At 41.3% G+C, this 20,750-nt stretch overlaps 1 protein-coding gene across 2 annotated transcripts in view; it reads right to left on the minus strand.

Annotated features, from left to right (window-relative positions):
- The window catches only part of mmel1 (membrane metallo-endopeptidase-like 1), a 104,382-nt gene that overhangs the window by 40,854 nt on the left and 42,778 nt on the right, over positions 1–20,750 (minus strand). For both annotated transcript variants that reach the window (XM_078559238.1, XM_078559237.1), the window contains exons 6-12: positions 19,373–19,468; positions 16,941–17,059; positions 15,922–15,987; positions 14,872–15,006; positions 8,163–8,252; positions 7,474–7,610; positions 5,183–5,276 (exon numbers count right to left, since the gene is read on the minus strand). In XM_078559238.1, the coding sequence (XP_078415364.1) occupies positions 5,183–5,276; positions 7,474–7,610; positions 8,163–8,252; positions 14,872–15,006; positions 15,922–15,987; positions 16,941–17,059; positions 19,373–19,468 (737 nt within the window). The remainder of the gene's footprint in view (positions 1–5,182; positions 5,277–7,473; positions 7,611–8,162; positions 8,253–14,871; positions 15,007–15,921; positions 15,988–16,940; positions 17,060–19,372; positions 19,469–20,750) is intronic.

Here is a 20,750-nt window from a genome sequence, read left to right on the forward strand (position 1 = left end):
CTCAACAAGCAGATAAATCAAGTGCCATGAAAGACGAGCAAATCCAGATGAGGAAGTATTCCTTTACATATTGCACTTTTGCAGAATTTATTGGGTATGGGGAGGGGAGGGGATGTTGGTGCTGAGTGAAAACACATGTTAATATATTACATTTAAAAGTTGATCATTCTACAACATTAAAACTCATACAATATTTGACTCAGAGGAAATGCCCTAATTATTATTAACAGCTGAACTATACCAGATGGCCAGATTTGTAAAGGGAGTGGGTACGTCTCTGTTGTTTAAATTGCTTTTATTATTACAGAATGCTCTAGGTCTGACACACTTTCTATCGCTTGCACACATTTTCTTTCTACATGGTTTAAGTTTCTCTAGTAGCATATTGGTCAATGAATTTGTTAACATTTCCTTGTGTACTGTTCTAAACAGGTCAATAAATCCGTTAAGATTTTTTTTAGATGCAGCTGATTGTTTCGAGTGTGGAAAGCTTTGCCATTCTGGTTGAAGTGGAGATGATTGCATCCTTCATGAGAAAATTGGCTAATATTTGAACAGGAAAGGACAAGACTATGGGCAGACGTTGGGGGCAGTGGGATAAATTCTGAATTGTTCTAGTAACAATCAAGTACAGGCATGTTGGACCAAATGACCTCCTTCTATACTGTGGACATCAGTGTTTCTATGACATTTTAAATGACTCCATTAACTCGTTACCAGAGGGATAAAGCCCATAAGTGTGTCTCAGTCTGCATTTGTCCCATCTGTATGCCTCACACGTTACATTTAAAAGCTGAATATTCTACAAGATTAAAACATACAATATTTGACTCAGGGGGAATGCCCTAATTATTAACAGCTAAACTATACCAGATGACCACATTTGTAAGGGAGTGGTACGTCTCTGTTGTTTAAATTACTTTTATTATTATAGGAGGAAGTAGTGACATAGTGGTAATGTCACTGGACTAATAATCCAGATGTCAAGGCTAATGCTCTGGGAACAGAGGTTCAAATCCCACCATGGCAGCTGTGGAATTTAAATTCACTTAATAAATCCAGAATTGAAAACAAGTCTCAGTTCTTGTGACCATGAAACTAACATCGATTGTTGTTAAAACCCACATGTTTCATGAAATCTGTTGTCCTTACCTGAGGCCTACGTGGGACTTCAGACTCACAGCAATGTGGTTGACTCTTAAATACCTTCAGAAAGGGCTAGGAATTCTAATAAAAGGAATGAAACTGGATGGACCACATGCATCAACCTGGGCACTGGAAACAACAATGGCAACCTCAGCCCTGTCACCCCTGCGAAGCCTTCCATCTGTGGGCTTGTGCCAAAATTGGGAGAGATGTCCCACAGACTTATCAAGCAACAGCTTGGAATCATACCTTACAGGCAATGTCCCAGGCACCACCATCATTATCCCTGGGTATGCCCTGTTCCACTGTTAGAACAGACCCATCAGAGGTGGTGGCACAGTGGTATACAGTCAGGATGGGGTAGTTCTCAACATTGACTCCTTACCCCATGAAGTCTCATGGCATCAGGAAACCTCCTGCTGGTTACCATCTACCATCTCCCCTCAGCTGATGAATCAGTACTCCTCCATGTTGAATAGCACTTGGAAGATGCACTGAGAGTAGCAAGGGCACAAAATGTACTCTGGCTGGGTGTCCATCATCTAGTGTGGCTCGGTAGCACCACTACAGACCAAGCTGGCTGAGTCCTAAAGGACATAGCTGCTAGATTGGGTCTGCAGAAGCTGGCGAGGGAGCCAACAAGAGGGAAAAACCTACTCGACCTCATCCTCACCAATCTAGATGCATCTGTCCACGGCAATATTGGTAGGAGTGACCATCGCATAGTCCTTGTGGAGGAGAAGAAGAAGTCCTGTCTTCACATTGAGGATACCCTCTGTCGTGTTGTGTGGCACTACCACTGTGTTAAATGGGATAGATTTCAAACAGATCTAGTAACTTAAGATTGGGCATCCATGAGGCGCTGTGGGCCATCAGCACCAGCAGAACTGCATACAACCAGAACCTGTAACTTCATGGTCCGACATTCCCCACTCTGCAATTACTATCAAGCCGGGGGATCAGCCCTGGTTCAATAAAGAGTGCAGGAGGCATACCAGGAACAGCACCAGGCATACCTAAAAATGAGGAGTTAGATTGGTAAAGCTACAACACAGGACTGCTTGCTTGCCAAACAACGTAAGCAGCATGCAATGGTCAGAGCTAAGTGATCGCACAACAAACGGATCATATCTAAGCTCTGCAGTCCTGCCACATCCAGTCATGAATGGTGGTTGGTAATTAAACAACTAACTGAAGGAGGCGGCTCCACAAATATCCCGATGATGGTGGAGCCCAGCACATCAGTGCAAATGACAAGGCTGAAGCATTGCCAATCATCTTCAGCTAGAAGTGCTGGGTGGATGATCCATCTCATTCCCCTCCCAAGGTCCTCAGCAACACAGATGCTAGTTTTCAGCCAATTCAATTCACTCTACACAATATCAAGGAACAGCTGAAGGCACTGGATGCTGCAAAGGCTATGGGTCGTGACAATATTCCAGCAATAGTACTGAAGACTTGTGCTCTAAAAATAGCCGTGCCCTAGCCAAGCTGTTCCAGTACAGCTACAACACTGGATTCTACCCAACCATGGGGAAACTTGACCAGGTATGTTCTGTCCACAAAAATCAAGACAAATCCAAGCCGGCCAATTACCACCCCATCAGTTTACTCTCGATCATCAGCAAAGGAGGGGTCATCGACAGTGCTATCATGCAGCACTTACTCAGCAATAACCTGCCCACTGACGCTCAGTTTGGGTTCTGCCAGGGCCACTCAACTCCTGATTTCATTACAGCCTTGGTTCAAACATGGAGCTGAATTCCAGAGGTAAGCTTAGACTGACTGATCTTGACATCAAGGCAGCATTTGACAGAGTGTGCATCAAGGAGCCCTAGCAAAACTGCAGTCAATGGGAATCAGGGGGAAAACTCTCCACTGGTTGGAGTCATACCTAGCACAAAGGAAGATGGTTGTGGTTGTTGGAGGCCAATCATCTCAGTCCCAGGACATCACTGCAGGAGATCCTCAGGGTAGTGTCCTAGGCCCAACCATCTTCAGCTGCTTCACCAATGACCTTCCTTCATTTGATGTTCAATGATTGCACAATGCTCAACACCACTCGCGACTCCTCAGATACTGAAGCAGTCCATGCCCATATGCAGCAAGACCTGAACAACATTTAGGCTTGGGCTGATAAGTGGCAAGTAACATTCGTGTCACACAAGTGCCAGGCAATGACCATCTCCAAAAAGAGAGAATCCAACCATCTCCCCTTAACATTCAATGGCATTACTATCATTGAATAGCTCACTATCAACACCCTGGGAGTTACCATTTATCAGAAACTGAGCTTCCCTAGCCATAAAAACTCTGTGGCTACAAGAGCAGGTCAGAGGCTAGGAATTCTGCGGAGAATAGCTCAGATCCTGACCCCCTATATCCTGTCCTCCATCCACAAGGCACAAGTCAGGAATGTGATGGAATACTCTCCACTTGCCTGGATGAGTGCAGCTCCAACAACACTAAAGAAGCTTGACACTATCCAGGACAAAGCAGCCTGACTGCTTGACTGGCATCCCATCCACCACCTTAAACATTCACTCCCTCAACTACCGATGCACTGTGACAGCATTGTGTATTATCTACAAGATGCACTGCAGCAACTCACCAAGGCTGCTTTGTCAGCACCTTCCAAACCTGCAACCTCTACCACTTAGTTCCCTCCAAGCCCCACACCATCCTGACCCTGAGTTGGAAAAAAAATCACTGTTCCTTCACTGTTGCTGGGTCAAAATCCTGGAACTCCCTCTCTAACAGTGCTGTGGATGTACCTACATCACGTGGACTGCAGCGGCGCAAGAAGGTGGCTCACCACCACCTTCTCAAGGGCAATTAGGGATGGGCAATAAATGATGGCCCAGCCAGAGCCACCCAGATCCTGTGAAACAATCAAAAAAAATCATCTCTGTATGCTTCTCTTCTTTTGTGTCTAAATCTCGCTTTTTTTTCCTCCATATCTCTTCTTCTCATCCTTCTCTGGGACAGATAAAATACTTCCAACATAGGCTCGCCTTCTAGGCATCAGTCACCCCTCAAACTCAAAGTCTAACATGAGAGCACATTCAGCCTCAGAGTGAGTGCGGGACAGGTTCTGTGGTCCAGGAAGGGTTAGTGGAGTAATTAGTGGTACCTAGGAGGGCTGGGACCTGAGCTTGGGAGAGAGTAGAAATATTAGCACATTTTAAAGCCACTACTTTCATTCAAGTTCTAAATAATATATAAACTACAAAATTTTAAATTCATATAGGGCAGGATTTTCCTGTCAGCAAGTGGGGGATGGGGCCCGCTCGCTGACGAGTAAAGTGACGCGCGGTGACATTGGGCGGAACTCCTGACGTCACCGGCCTCATTTAAATTTTCCGGTACAGCTGCGCGCCCGTTGACCTGTCAGTGGCCAATTGAGGTCATTGACAGAGTCATTAAACTAATTAATGGACTTGCCTGTCCAACCTTAAGGTTGGCGGGCAGGCCAGGAGCCCCAGCGGGAATTAGAAAAAGCACGAAACCTCATCCACGGGCGGGATGAGGTTTCATGTAGGGTTTAAAAACTTTTAATAAAGTTTTTGTAAAAATTATGGACATGTCCCAACTCATGTGAGTGTCACATGAGGGGACATGTCAGGAATTCTTTTTCCTATTTTTAATTTTTGTCACAGAACAGCCGATCTTCCTGAGGCAGCACTTAGCCTCAGGGAGATGAGTCACTCTTTCATGCGCATGTGCGAAAGAGCGCACTCTCAGGTTTAGGGAATCCCCCCTCCCTGCCCGCACAGGGAGCGCATAGCGCGCTGGGCAGGCCTTAATTGGCCCGTCCACGTAAAATGGCGCCGCGCCCCACGCCTGCCATTCAACTTCGCCCCCGATGGGGGGCAAAATCCTGCCCATACAAGATGATATGAATATCATCCCCATCTTTTGCAATCATGATCAGGACATGTAGGAATGAAGAAAGCTAAGAAAAGCAGCAGTGCGTACTGTACTGACAAATACTAACTCCATGAGCAAAATCTAATAACATTTTTGAAATGTGTACCTTTCGGTAGTTGGCCCGGGCATCTTTAAAACGTCTGTTTAAGTTTCTAACACGATCAATAACCAGCCGCCAAGCCAGGTAGTTCTGAAGAGTGCTAAAAACATGAGAGAGTTAAAGGCATGAGGTCCAGTTGTAGAAGTCCAATATCGACAAGGCAAAGAAACTGGCTGTTAAAATGGCACCTTATTTACCTTTTTCTCGACATATACCTTAATGAGGAAAGGCTAAGGAAGTTGATTCTTGGAAAAAATAGTTTATCCAAACATGTAAAAGGAGTTTGTTAATACTGCTCCAGAAAAAAAAAAGTTCATAGTGAAATTGTTCAAAAACCAGGATGGCTTAATTTAAAGATTGGGGGTCAGCATGGTTTTCAGGCTAGACTAGGGTTAGGGTTAGAATTAGGACTAGACAAAAGGGTTGATTATGCCCTGTGTGATGTTAGTGACAAACATGATAGCACGTTTACAAGAAGTTCCTTTATCCACTATTTTATCAAAGATGACAATTCACTTAAATCATCCAAAATGGCTCCATGCACCCATGGGGATCAAAATTATTTTTGTCAGCATGGAACTGGTTTGGAGCCACCATGCAAACCTTCTCTACACACTGTATCTGCAGCACATCCCACAGTTCTTGATTGAGCAAGTACCGAATCATGCAGAAATGTCTTTACAGATGACACTTAGTTTATGTGATCTCCTGGATTGTTTTCGATTGCCTGTAGGGATCAGAGAGGAATTTTCCCCAAAGTAATTCCCTCTTATTAGTCCTGGGATTTTTTCCAACTACTTTTCCCTCTCCCAGGAGATTACATGGCTAACGGAGGGAGGGGTGAAGTTTAACACATGATGCTGCAGCCATCATGATGTGGGGGTGGGTTTGATGGACCAGCAGGTCTTTTCCCATCTGTCAATTTGTTTGTTTGTTTGTATATAAACAATTAAAATAATGGATAACAGAACTTCATACTAGTATAATAATGCAATTGCAGTGGGATAGCAACCCAAAAGGCTATCGTCATATCAAATACTTAGCAAATGGTATAAATAGGTTTGAGCCACAATTAGGTTGGAGGGAGGGGTGCCTGAAATTTCCTTTATGTTAATAACTTTATAAATGTTGTGCGAAGATCATCTCTGACTGCATTTATTAACTGGCTTAAATAACAAAGGAGATCTTCCCACTGCATTTACAGTGCTGCTAACATACAGCAGACAGAGGAATACTTGTCCGTGAATTCTGAGGGCGTTGGAGGATATAGTGAGAAGTCACAAGGGTCAGGTTAAAGATGAATGAAAGACCGGAGGGCTTTTTGTGCTGAAAATGTTTTGCTGAAATTTTCTAAGTTCCATTTGAATACCAATCACTGAAGTAATGTGTCATATGATGAGTCCAAACATACCTCATATAAATTTAAATACCATTATGAATTTTGAACCCTTCTGATTATGTACATATGATATATGTATATATTGTTTAAAGGCTGAGTGTGTGATTTGTAAACTTGACAGATAAATAAAAGCGTCAGGATTTCCAAACTTTTCTGGATGGGCGACGTCCCGAAAATACTAAGACAATCCACATGGTCCCCACTTTGTAACATTTCTTAGGCAGTTACACCAGCCACACCAGAAAGCCTTTATTTTTAGTGTAGGGCATAATGTGCCCTGACGTATACAATAAAAATGGAGGGCAACATGATTGTGACACTGGCTTTGAAATCTCATGTGAGGTAGGGGAGAGACTGGCCAGTTTTCCACTGTCACTTCCATGGGAGGTTGCCGAAGATACATCCAAAGTTGCTCTCCTGCCAGCCTGTCCCATGCGACTGAGGTTCCCTCATGCTGACCCTGTGAACTCTGATGGAGTCAGCACTGGTGGATATCATCAGCACTACCAAGTGTGATCCCAGCTCAAGCACCACCATCACGAACTGAGAAATTCGACTGTCCAACTCTATATGGTCAAAAACCTGATGATTTCACTAGTGGGATTTCTTTGTAGTCCAGGGGCAGTAGCTTCTGATCAACATACCCTAACAGCTCAGTCTGAAAATAACATGCGCTTAGTTAAAACACTGTTTTATTTGCGGCACAATGGGCACCCACCATTTTGAATCTCCTTCCCTCTAAAGCTACTTTGGTGATGTCCGTTAAGGGGAAAGGCGAGTGCTTTCATTGCAATGGAATGTTGGGTTTGTCCACTAGGATGGAATCCCCAATTCCTAAAATGAAACTGAGCAAGTAGCACATACCATTATAAAACTGTTTAGAATCAAATGACTTTACCTCTTGGAGTATTTGGGGAGGATATACTTCAGTTTCTGAAGATATCCAGCGCCATAGACCACAATTTCTTCTTCTGGATAGATGTCAATGTTAACACTAGACATGATCTCTTGAAGAAACTCTGTCCAATTAAATCCCTGGAGACACAAACATGAGATCAATGAATTTAAGAGACTAACCCTTATCTGTATGTTTAACAAAACCTCAGAGAAGGCTGGATATTAAAATGATACAAACTGGGTTCAGGTACCAATAAGCAGATCTGCCAGAAGTTGTATAGAAGGCAACAAAGCTAAGAACATAAGTTGGAGTTAGACTGCTCAATATTTTTAGCAATAGCCAATATATTCTTGCTCTTTGACAGTCAGATAAGGCAAAGATAACAGGGAAGTACAAAACACCCAAAGGCATAAATAATGATCAACACTCAACACGAGGTGGAAGGGGGAATAGTGGACTAAAGAAGACAATGAATTAAATCTATATAGAGAGCTACCAGGTAAAGTATACAGGTGGGAGATGGATGTACAAAGAGGCAAAGGAATGAATGTGAACACTATTGACATTTCTGGAAATGGACAGTAAGAGAATCATTACATCTCTCCTCGGTATTAGCCAAGATATCACACCTAATGTCTGATGTACAGTGTGTGCCTACAGAAAGCAATCACTAAAATAAAATCACTCACATTGAGATCAAACGTTGCTTGAAGCTCAGGAAGTGTCATTTTGTTGTAGAGTTGTGTAATATCGTGCCTTTCCTCTGGCGGTGCAGTAGCCTATGGAGAGAGGGACAGCTTTAATTAAGCTTCTACCAAATGTCTCCCCGATGGGATAGCAGGAATCAAGCAATTTGCCTTAGGGTGACAACCTTAGGCAGCTCAATAGAGAAATTTAAAATTATGAAGTCAATTGATAGGTTAGATGTTTCCACTTGTGGGGGCTGTTCAAAACTTGGGTTCATAAATATAAGAAAGTCACTAATAAATTCAATAAAGAACTCAGGAGAAACTTTATCCAGTGAGTGGTTTGAATGTGGAACTTGCTACTGGAGGGAGTTGTTGAGGTTAATAACATAAATGCCGGGGGAAGCTTAGGGAAATAGGAATCAGGGTCGGTTCAAGGCTCGGCTAACCAGGCGGTCACCCGGGGCACAATGTGCTGAGGGGTGCCAAAAAATGGAGAGATGGAGAGAAAAAGAGATAAATGAATAAATGGAAAATGGAATTACTTAAGGTATCTTGTATTATAATCTTAATTAGTGTTATTTAACTTCATTTTAGCCAATAGTACACTTAAGGCTGCCTTAGCCTGTCTTGTGACTTGGTGCAGGTGAGCGTGGGGAAGCACAGGCTGTCCCCGTGCATATCCTGTGCCTGTGAACAACAATTAACTACAATATTTATTTCTATACGGTAAGACGTATTCATATATAGTTAGTATTGTTGTTGGCCACATAATGCTAAAACCAGTGGCGTTAGTGGTAACGCAGGCCATGTGGCTAGTATATTCAGAGAGCGCCAATAAAAATTTTTCTTTTTGTTGGAAAATCTTTGATGTCGCAACTAAGTCATCTTTAGGAACATCTGAAATTAATGATTGGAAACACACTCATGAAATGTCCAGAATGAGATCATTAATTTGCTGGGAAATGCTGTTCAAGAAAATACATCAAATCATACTAAAGAAGCCAAATATTTTAAGCCTTATTTTAGATTGTACTCCAGACATAAGTTATACTGAGCAACTTTCATATACAATAAGATTTTTAGATGTGGAAAATATTTCAGTTTAGGAGCATTTTCTGAGCTAGAAACTAGTTATAGATACTACTGGAAAAGGATTGCAGGATAGGATACTTGATTTTTTTTAAGAGAAAGCAGTCTGAACTTACAAAACTGCGGGAGGTCAGGGATATGATAATGGGCCCAATATGAAAGGAAAAAATAAAGGGGTTCATGCATGAATCTTAAAAGAAAATCCACAAGCATTTCATATGCCATGTGGATGTCATTCCTGGAACTTAGTAGTTGGGGATTGTGCCTCAAGTTGCCTGGAATCAACGTCATTCTTTGGAACTCTCCAGCGCAGATATGTTTTGTTTTCTGCCTCTGTTGTGCAATGGCAGAGACTGAAAAAGCACGTTGAATGTCTCACCGCTAAGCCTTTATGCGAGACCCGATGGGTGTGCAGAATAGAATGTCTCAAAGCTATTAGATATGAAATTATTGGAATCGGAGATGCTCTTTAGGAGCTTTCAGAAATGCCAGTTTCTGATCCTGTAATGAGACATGAAGCGCAAACTCTTACATCACAAATAGAGGATTTCAAATTTTTAGTTATTCTCAGTTTCTGGTATGATATCTTACTCAGAACGAATGATGTCAGCAAAGCTATGCAGAGTGCCTCTGTGGAATTGTCTACCGCAGTTTCATTAATGAGTAGTGTCACTAATTATCGTGCAAATGGTTATGAAAAGACACTAACATCAGCAAAGGAATTAACTGCAGAACTAGATGCAGAGGCTATTTTTAAAAATACAAGAGTAAGGTGCAAGAAAAGGCAATTTGAGCATGGGAGTGTTGACAAAGTTCCTAATGCAGAAAATCCTGCAAGTCTGTTCAAAAATTGTGTGTTTAATTTTATAGTAGACACAGCCATAATGTCTCTATCATAAAGATTCGAACAGTTACAAAACTTCAATAATTCATGGAGATTTTTAAGTAACCTAAGAGCTTTGGCAGGTAAAAATGAACTGGCATGTGCGTGTCAAAGGTTGGAGGATAAGTTAAAGTATCAAGAAAACAGTGATAATAATGGATGCGACTACTGAGTGAATTACAAATTGCAAATGCAATATTTCTTGAAGTTGTAAAGTCCCCAATACAAACAGTTAGATTTATCAGCGCTAACAAATTGCAGGATGTTATGCCAAATGTGTGGGTTGCATCATGGATAATGCTTACAGTTCCAAAAACTGTGGCCACGAGAGAAAGATGCTTTAGTAAGCTGAAACTAATAAAGACATAGTTAAGGTTTTCCATGACACAAGGAAAACAAAATTCTCTAGCAATTTTGTCAATAGAAAATAACCTTGTCAGAAATATAAATATGGAAAGTGCTTTAAAAAATCTGTAGATCCAAAGTTGAGGGATATAAAATTCAGTTAGGATAATATAAGAATTTGCATGTCTGTTGTTGCGTTTGATTTAGGTTTGTTTTTTCTTTTTCTTCCTCTCTTTTATTTACTTATTTGTACAGGGTAATAGCTAAAGTTCTCTTTTTCCTTTCCTCTATTTTGTTATCATGAAAAAAATTATTAAAATTTAAAGGTCTTAAAGTTTCAGTTAGGATAATGTACATATTTGGATGTCTGTTGTGTTTGATTTTTTTCATTTATCTGTAATAAATTCTTTATTGCTATATTTGTAGAATTTTTGTCATTATGAAACAATTATGAAATAATTATGAAAATGGCAAAAAGGCTTCAGGGTGCTGAAATTCAACTTGTCCGGGGTACTAACAAACCTCGAGCCAGCCCTAAAAGGAATGGAAGGGTATGCCCACAGGTGAGATGAAGGAGGATGGCAGCACATGGGGCATAAAGAATGGCATAGACTAGTTGGGCTGAATGGCCTGTTTCTGTGCTATAATTTATATGTAATTCTAGTAGTGCTGCCTCATCGCCACCCAGCTCCACTGGGTGCCTCTGCAAAGCGACTTCTACATCCTCATACTTGTTCTCAAATCTTGACATGCTTTAGGGAAATCCTCAGCCACAACACCAACCCACACAATTCATTGCTGTTACACATGTTGCTGTTCAATCTTTCCACACCTTTCACTCCACCACTGGAAGGTGAGCTCTCATCACTCGGCCCAACCCTCTCCGCCAAAACCTTTTCTCTTAACTATGCCCAAAAGTCTTCTAATCTTTTCTGTTTGTACCTCAAATCTCTCACCCCCAACCCCATCACCTCCATCCACCTGTGGCAATCTTTACCTCTTAGCCCGAGGGAGAAAGGAAGAGAAGGAATAAGACCATAAGACATAGGAGCAGAAATTAGGCCATTCGGCCCATCGAGTCTGCTCCGCCATTCAATCATGGCTGATAAGTTTCTCAACCCCATTCTCCCGCCTTCTCCTCTAACCTTTGAGATATGTTGATGGGTTTGATGAAAAGGGGTGGGAGCATGAACACTAGAATGGATGTAATGGATGAATGGCCTGTTTCTTTGCTGTAAATACTTAGTAATATTCTTCTACCCGAGGAGAGCTACATAACTATTAGCAGTTGTTGAGCATTGGTGCACTGAGACTCAGTGGTAAGAAATAGGGGACTCAGGCTTGAGCCCTTGACTCCTCTCAAGCCCTTAAATTCAGCCACTCTGGATGGACACTGTGCATTTCTGATCAAGAGTGATGGAAAGTTGGAGTGGGGCCATGTGGTTTGGTTAGAATAGGGGTTCCCAAACTGTAGGTCATGACCCCCAGTGGGGGTGCAAGATGAGATTTTAGGGTCACAAGCTCCAAGGCAGCAATAGCTATCATGGAGCATAGACTGGGTGCTAACTCCGTTATCATCATTGTGGGTCTTAGCTTTGGTTATCCTTGGTTAGGACTGATAGAGACTGCTAGAGGCAAGGCTGTTGGTAAACTTTACCTTTTATTAAACATTCTTCTAATTATATACAGGACAAAGCTTAGCACAAGGTTTCACATGGCACTATCTTTCCACATGCTCTGTTGTCTTGTGATCTTACATCATTGATGATGTTGCCCATTTACATACTTGATATTTAACCCTTTACACTACACTAACAGCTGCGAGGTCCCTTTAAATCCTCATGTTGTTTCCTGTTGATGGGCACGGCCTAACAGAGTGATCTTTGAGGCCCCGGTCCCTGCTGCAAAAAAGGCTGTAAAAAAAGTAGGTATTTGTTCTTTTTTAAATCTCTGCAGTTCAAACACATCCTACCATGCTCAATCCTACTCCCCCACCAACCCATCCCTGGCTCAGCAGATGAAGGCCACCCTGACCCCCACTAACAACTCTTGTACTCCCCAAACTTTCACTGTGGGGTCACGCAAATTCTGGGACATTAAAATGGGGTCATACTGGGGAATATGTTTGGGAAGCACAGGATTAAAACCTGTTCCTCCTAGTGCTGGTCAAAGAGGAGGAGTTAATGAGAGTTTGGGGTAGGCCATTTATCATCAAAAATTATCCAAAACAAATGCATGAAATAAATTGATAGAAAGATTGAAGAGTAAATGGAACCAATAATAACTGACATCTGACCCTAGGTGTAGGTCCCTGGTTGGAAAGTGCAAGTCTAGGTGGGGTAGAGGAACAAAGGGATCACTAAGTACAAATACATCAACCACTAAAGGTTGCACCAAATGTTAGCAAGGCCATATAAAAGCAAGACAAGCTCTAGGTTTTATTTCTAGAGGGATAGAATTGAAAAGTAAGGAAGTTATGCTAAATCTGTATCAAATCCTGGTTAGACCACACTTAGAGAACTGTGCGCTGTTCTGGTCACCATTTTATAAAAAGGATATAGACATACTGGAGAGGGTGCAAAGAAGATTTACAAGGATGATAGCAGAAACATGTGGTTATGCATATTCAGTAAGGATTGACAGGTTTGATCTCTCTTCTCTTGAAGAAAGAAGGCTAATAGAGACTTTTAGAATTATGAAAGGTTTTGACAGACAGGATATGGAGAGAATGTTTCCTTTTGTGGGGAAGAACATAAATAGAAGCCATCAATACCAATAAATCAATAAATTATCATTAAATCCAAGAGGGAGTTCACAGGATTGTTACAACACAGAAGGCGGCCATTTGGCCCATCGTGTCTGCACCAGTTCTCCAAATGAGCAATTCCCTTAATGCCATTCTCCCACCTTCTCTCTGTAACCCTGTAATTCTTCCTTTTCAGATAACAGTCTAATTCCCTTTTGAGTGTCGCGATCGAGCCTTCCTCCACGACACTCTCAGGCAGTGCCAGCGCAGAACAGTGTGGTTAAGGTGCCAGATTCAGAAGAAACTTCTTCACCCAAAGAGCGGTAAGAATGTGGAACTCACTACCATAGGGAGTGGTTGAAGTGTATAGATGCATTTAAGGGAAAGCTGGACAAGCATAGGATTGTGAAGGAAATAGATGGCGATAGATTTAGAGGGATAAAAGATGGGAAGAGGCTCGATTGGAGCACAAATGCCAGCATGGACTGGTTGGGCCAAATGGCCCATTTCTGTATCTCATATCCTATTGTAATCCTACAATAAATTAGTTGATTTCAGCAGATGTTGTGGAAGAATCTCTACAATCAGCCTCAGTAACCCCCGGGCTACAGAGTGGAAAATGTCAGCCAGGTTTCTGGCTCCTAATCACTATCTGTGACTTTCCTCAGGTGAGGCCAGAATTGGGCTCAACTATGATGCCCGCAAAAATGCTGCTGACCTTCACTGGTAGATTTTTGCGTGGGAATTGGTGATTTGCCATTGGGCTAACGTTACCTGTGGGACTGTCCTCCATCAAGAGAGAACATCTCCAGGGGTGGTGTGTCAGGCGGTGGGAGGGAGGGGCAGAAAAATGAGAAAAACAAAACAGTAACAGTTTGACCTCTAAATCTACAGAGACGCTTTTAGTTTTATTTATGAACGTATGAGAATATTAGCCAGTTTATTTCTGAGAGTACGTCACAGAATGATACAGCTGAACTGACCAAGCTTTCACACTTCATTAAGCATTTGAATCTTATTCAAATATTTATGACACATTTAAACATGTATCATTTAACTGTCAAATTAATTGGTCAAGAAAATATTTGTGAATCCAGATGCAGCTGTTTAATTGCACAAACTGTAGGAAAATAATCAAGCAGTATAAATACATATTAATGTCACAGAAACAGTTTCCAACATTTTGTAAAGGCAAATTGCTTCTCAAACATATGTCCATTCCTTATTTTCCAATGAATCCACTCTATTGCTTTGTGAACAATCTATTCCATGTTTTCTGAAATCTGTTTGCTGTTTGAGACCATTTGTTCAAACTGTGAACCTTTGGCTTTGTGGTAACATTTCTGCCTCTGGATGAAGAGGTGAAGGGTTTGAGCCCTGCTCCACCTAGCCCTGGAGGTGACTAAAAACCTCATTTACACTGCTGAATTCTCATTCCACATTAAACGGCATTAAGTACCCAACATGAGGCCTTAAGACAGAACAAGAGGGATGGACATGTGTTCAGGGAGAGCACAATCTAGGAGCACACACCTAAGGAGAATGATGCAACACACTTCAACTCTTCAATGCAATTGTGTGCTCTGCTTTCTGCACAACACACTAAATTCATGGAAAGGATACAGAACTATCTTTCAAATACTTACATTTGCCATTTCAGTTTCAAGCTCCAGGACTTTTGTCATCTCTTCTTCAACAGAAGTGTCATTTTTTGTCATATTTCTATCTTCTCTGATCATCTTAGCAATTAAAATCATAAACTGCAAATAAGCTTCACGCACCTTTAATAAGAGTAACACCATTAAGTTCAGGGAGCGATTTATCTGACAGATACAAGCATACAAGTCTTTACATTTGTACATCCTTATACTGTGGGGTAAACTATTGTCTTGCACACTCCCAACACAATGGAAATGCATTTATCTTTTATTTGTTCTTGGGATATGTGCAACACTGTCAGGGCAGTATTTATTACACCTCTGTAGGTATCCTAAGGGCATTTAAAGTCAGACACACAATGTGGAACTTGAGTCACAAGAAGGTCATTCAAGGTACGGTTGGGAGGTTAGTTAATTACTTGAGTTTTTATGACAATCCCATATTTATTTTCTGGTGCCAGTCCAAAAATTTACAGATGTTTTGAATTCTATTCACAATTTATTCAAAGGGATTTGAATTCATAACATCTGGGTTACTGATCCAGTATCATAACCACTGGGCTACTGTGCCCAGAATTTTGGGACATTAGGCACATGTCCAATATTTAACCCCACATTAAAAGCAACATACAGTTAAACATAGAGCCATAAGTCAGATATATTCCTGAGTTCCAGCATGTGCTGCCAACAATCTTAGTTCTGCACTATGAACACTAAGCAGTGAACATAACACATCAGCTAGCAATCTGAAGAAGATAGAGGTGAATGAGAGTGTTGTTATCTGTTAATTTTATAAATTAGAAAACAATGATGGTGATTTCCCATAATAGATCTTCTGCAACCACCAGGTTGTGGAATGAGCCCACTTTTAAAAAGGTTATATGACAACTGCACAATCCCCCTTGAAACAAAACAGTAATGAGTGCCCTTAAAGTGAGGAAAAGTGGCAATAGGAAACTCATGAATGAAAGAAACTAGATAGTAGATTGCACCAGTAAAATCTATGATATGTTCTGTGTAGTCAGTTTCAGTGCTCACCCTCTTGTAGTTTCCATCTCTGAAGTAATAATCTCTGGAAGGCATCCCAAGGTTAGTTTGATCAACCTGCAAGAGTTACGGGCGACTCATTAAGCAAAAGGTACACTGGCTTAGCAAAGTGATTTCTGCGCCTCTGTGATTCAAAGAGAAGAGTATGGGCATCTCCAATAAAAATGCATGTAACTCTCCAGCCATTCATGTTGGACATTTGTTGGTAAAGCATTCCTGGCTTTCAGATTGGTGTTGCCAGTGAGTGAATTTCCCAGTTGGCAACACAGGCTCATAAGATGACAGTGCCTAGCTCTTGAATGAAATCAGTAATCTGACTGCATTGTGCATGGAAGGCAATTGGAAGGGTTTCAAATCAATTTTCCAGCGTGCAGGCCACAATATAACCTCGGTGATCCATATTTCAGGTGATTAGTCTGGTGAATTCCCAGTCCTCTACCTCATCAACAATTGTAAATACATAATCCCTGACTACCTAAAACGCTTGAAAAAATCTAGCAAAGTGTGTGAGAAATATTTTGATATTGACTCCTTGCGGCTAATGTTCACCATTAGAAACACAAGGTCAAAAAATAACCTCCATGCATCAGATAGTCTGATTGAAATTCATAAATTCAATTATCACAAGTTCAAATATTTCAAACAGATATTTGAAGTTTCTATGAACAACTGATAAAGGAAATCTGGTGCATCAAGTGTCAATCATTCAGAGTGACAATCACTCATTTGTGTCTTTAAAATATTAAGTTTCTTTGTTGGAAGTGCTTGCACATTAGATACTATGTAATCACTATGCCATTGCGAAGAAAGGGTTTAAATGCTTTTTTAAAAAAAGTGTTACATACCCTTAATCCTCAAATGGCAAATTCATGGTAACCATATCTGCAAACAGAGAATTCTTTACATACCAGTGTCATTCCACAATGTCACAGAGATTACCTCCCCATCCAGGCTGCAAAAGAATGTTCAAAACACTTACTTAAAGTGTAAATGAATGACATTTTACTTACACAAATGATATGTCTACTCGAGTCCCTTTCATCAATCCAAACAAACGTGTCCAAAACAACTCTCTTATTGTAATTGGCATTGAGCCGTGGTAGGATGGTCTCCAAACTCCAGTCAGGCTCTGGAGAAACAGATTGAAAGCAACACCTATAAATTTGGTTGGAAGTTTTAACACAGTGCAGAATGCATGGTGGACTTCGCCAGAATCCAACTCACCCTACCGGGCATGAATCAGCAGAGTAAAAGTAATGTAACACCTTCCGAGGTGGTATCATTTTTAGTGGCAAGGGTATCACAGGGCACAAGGGTGGCGAGTCTGGACAATAGAAATGTTATTCTGACAACATCTATTGCCAACGGTAAAAATGTTCCAAAGCACTTCACAAGAGCATTATCAAACAAAATAGCACTATAAAAATCACAGCAAAATGTCTCCCAAAATATTGTAGCATTTTAGCTGAGAGTAGATAAGAATCACTTTAAATTGGTTTGAATCTGGCTGACTACAAACTTGCTTGTTGGCAAGTTAAGGAAGTGACAGTGGAAATGCTGATTAAAATGAGGATTCCTATAAGGGACCTGACAATCCACCTGAGATAGTGCACAGGGCCTTAGTTTAATGTAGCATGTAGTTGCTTGGTAGTACAGAATTTGAGTATTGCTGAAAAAAGAAACATGCTGTCAAAGCTTTTCGTCTTGCACTCATCAGACAAGCACAAGAATACCAAATTTCAAAGGAAGCAACAATTTATACTGCATGAGAAAAAGGTGATCAGTTGGCAAGACATCTCTGATTGGTCAAGATGTTGCCATGGAGAATGCACCAGGGAGCCATTGTCCCAATGCTTTAGTTTAATTCAAAAAAGCTGTGATAAATTCCTTTTGGCTGCAGTGGACAGATCCCGATGAATAAATGTATCTTCTAGCATGCGCGAGTAAGCTACATTGTGAGCCCGACTGATAATCTTAATTTGGTTGTTAGTGTAATTCTTAGCATGCTTGGGATTGTTCAGCAAGTTATGCCCAACTGCCTGAATCACATTTAATGTTAGGCAGTTTCCACTAACAGGGTGCCGCTGTCAAGCCAAAAAGACATTCTGCCTACCAAACAAACGAGTAATGTGGTATATGATTTCAGTGCCGGTGGGATGTCAGGTACGTAGGTCGTATGTTTCAATGACTGGCGGATCGTATCAAACAGCACATCCCTTCAGCTGTTCGCAATAGGCACACTACTGACTACTCAACCAACCCGTGCTTGCAAAACTCAGAACATAATGTCTAATGTTAGATGTGATTCTGCAATTAGGTAGCATTTGCTGAACAATCCCAAGCGTGCTAAGAATTACATTAACAACCAATTTAAGATATTTAGCTAGGCTCGCAATGTAGCTCATTTACACTTGCTAGAAGCTACATATATTCATACCCAGGACCCTGTCCTCTGCAAGTAGAAGGAATTTGTCCAGGCATCATGGGGGACAATGGCTCCCTGGTGCGTCTACATTGCAATGCTTTGACCAATCAGAGCCAATTTACCAACCAATCAGCATCCTTTTCTCATGCAGTAATAAATTGTTGCTCCCTTTGAAATTTGGCATTTTTGCACGTGCCCTGATGAGTGCAAAATGAAAAGTTTTGAGAGCATGTCTCTTTTCTCAGCAATACTTAATGTATCATCTAAAGGTTGGTACCTCTAACACTGTAGCGTGCCCTCAGTACCACAGCAATAAGACAGCCTAGATTATTGTGCTCAAGTCTCTGGAGCTCAAACCGACATTTTGCTGAATCATAGGCAAAAGTGCAATCACACAGGCAAGATTAATACACAGGGATAAATGGTAACATCGATTGTGATCCATAGGGAAATAACAGCACTGACAGAGGGAATGATAACTCAACTAAATGGTCTGTTGGAAGGGCCCTATCTTTAATGAATTAAAAACATTGTCATTACTCAGTGCCTGTGAACCTAACCTCACCCTGATATCTGGCATCTCTGGAAATGGTATATTTGTACCCTCCTCCTCTTCAGAAAGGTGTAGATCTATGGCACATATATGGCATTTGCTCAGCTAACGTATTCTTGGGGTGGATTTCAAAGTGCTGTCATAACATTAAAAAGTGTTGCTTCAATATCCTAGAGGTCAGATGTACAGTACCTAGCACTGAAAAAGTGAGAGAAAGAGAGAGAGAGAGAGTGAGAGAGGGAGAGAGAAAGGGAGAAAGAAGTTGCATCTTGGGGCATGCAGTTCTCTGCAAGTGTGGCTCCCTCTGATAGAGCTGGATTCCAGAATCACCCTATTAAGAGTCCATGCAGTAATAACAGAAACAGATAATTCCAGGCTCACAAAAGCTTCAATGTCTCGCAGAAGTGTTAAAAAAATAAGTTAATAATAGCCAAGCATGGAGACTTACTTGAAAACTTGCATACCTTTAGTGATATCCCAGTCAGTTGTGGTAACTGGCCATCCTCCTATTTCATCCAATAGATTTAAGAGTGGTTCAGCATCCCTTTCCTCTATTAAACCTACAGTAAAAAAGAAAAACAAGACTTGCATTTATATAGTGGCTTTCACAGCCTCAGGACATTGCACTTTACAGCAAATGAAGCACTCTTGAAGCTGGGTTACCGTCATAATGTCGGAATTTACACAGAAGCAAGGAAAAAGATGGTGAGTGTTTCTTTTAACCACAATTAATATTTTATTAAGCAATTGGCAATTCCATTCACATGTGATGCCAGAGAGAACTTAAACTTCATGAACTAACCTAAAAAAGTTTGCAATCTCTTTTAGAAGGCATAATCACTATATTGTTCCTATGCTTTTTTTTGCATGTTAGTGGTGTGTGGTTGGAGGTTTGATAGCTCGAACAAATAAATCTTTCTGCTCAAAAGGTCCCTGTAATTTGCAGTGAATTGAATGAATTGTTGTTAGGGGAATCCCATTGCTATGTAAGTGTGCTAAAATATAATTAACAAGTCCAATGCTTCATTTGAACCCAATAACCTTTGTGCTTGCAAAAGTCTTCATCAACTTGAGAGATAGTCATGCTGTACAACAACATATTTTTTATCTGTCTTTTGACTACTGTTTTTTACTTTGTTCACAGGACGTGGGTGTTGCTGGCCAGGCCAGCATTTACTGCCCATCCCTAATTACCCTTGAGAAGGTGGTGTGAGCCGCCTTTTGAACTGCTGCAGTCCATGTGGTGTGTAAGTACACCCACAGTGCTGTTAGGGAGAGAGTTACAGGATTTTGACTCAGCAACAGTGAAGCAATGGTGAGATACTTCCAAGTCAGGATAGTGTGTGTCTTGGGAGGGGAACTTGGAGGTGCTGGTGTTCCTATGTACCTCCTCCTCTTGTCCTTCTAGGTGGTGGAAGTCGCGGGTTTGGAAGGTACAGTGCATCTTGTAGATGGTACACGCTGCTGTCATTGTGCATCAATGATGGAGGGAGTGAATGTTTAAGGTGGTGGACGGGGTGCCAATCAAGCAGGCTGCTTTGTCCTGGCTGGTGTCAAGCTTCTTGAGTGTTGTTGGAGCTGCACTCATCCAGGCAAGTGGGGAGTATTCCATTGCAGTCCGGACTTGTGCCTTGTAGATAGTGGACAGACTTTGGGGAGTCAGGAGTTACTCACTGCAGAATTCCAAACGTCTGACCTGCTTTTGTAGTCACAGTATTTCTATGACTGGTCTAGTTCGGTTTTTGGTCAATGGTAACCTGTAGGCTGATCCATTGCCATTTGTTTTGCACCCACACTGAAGTCAGATTTCACCCCCAAAACCTTTTCAACTCTTTGACAGGC

Source organism: Cetorhinus maximus, chromosome 15 (genome assembly GCF_964194155.1).
Source record: "Cetorhinus maximus chromosome 15, sCetMax3.hap1.1, whole genome shotgun sequence".
Taxonomy (NCBI): Eukaryota; Metazoa; Chordata; class Chondrichthyes; order Lamniformes; family Cetorhinidae; genus Cetorhinus; species Cetorhinus maximus.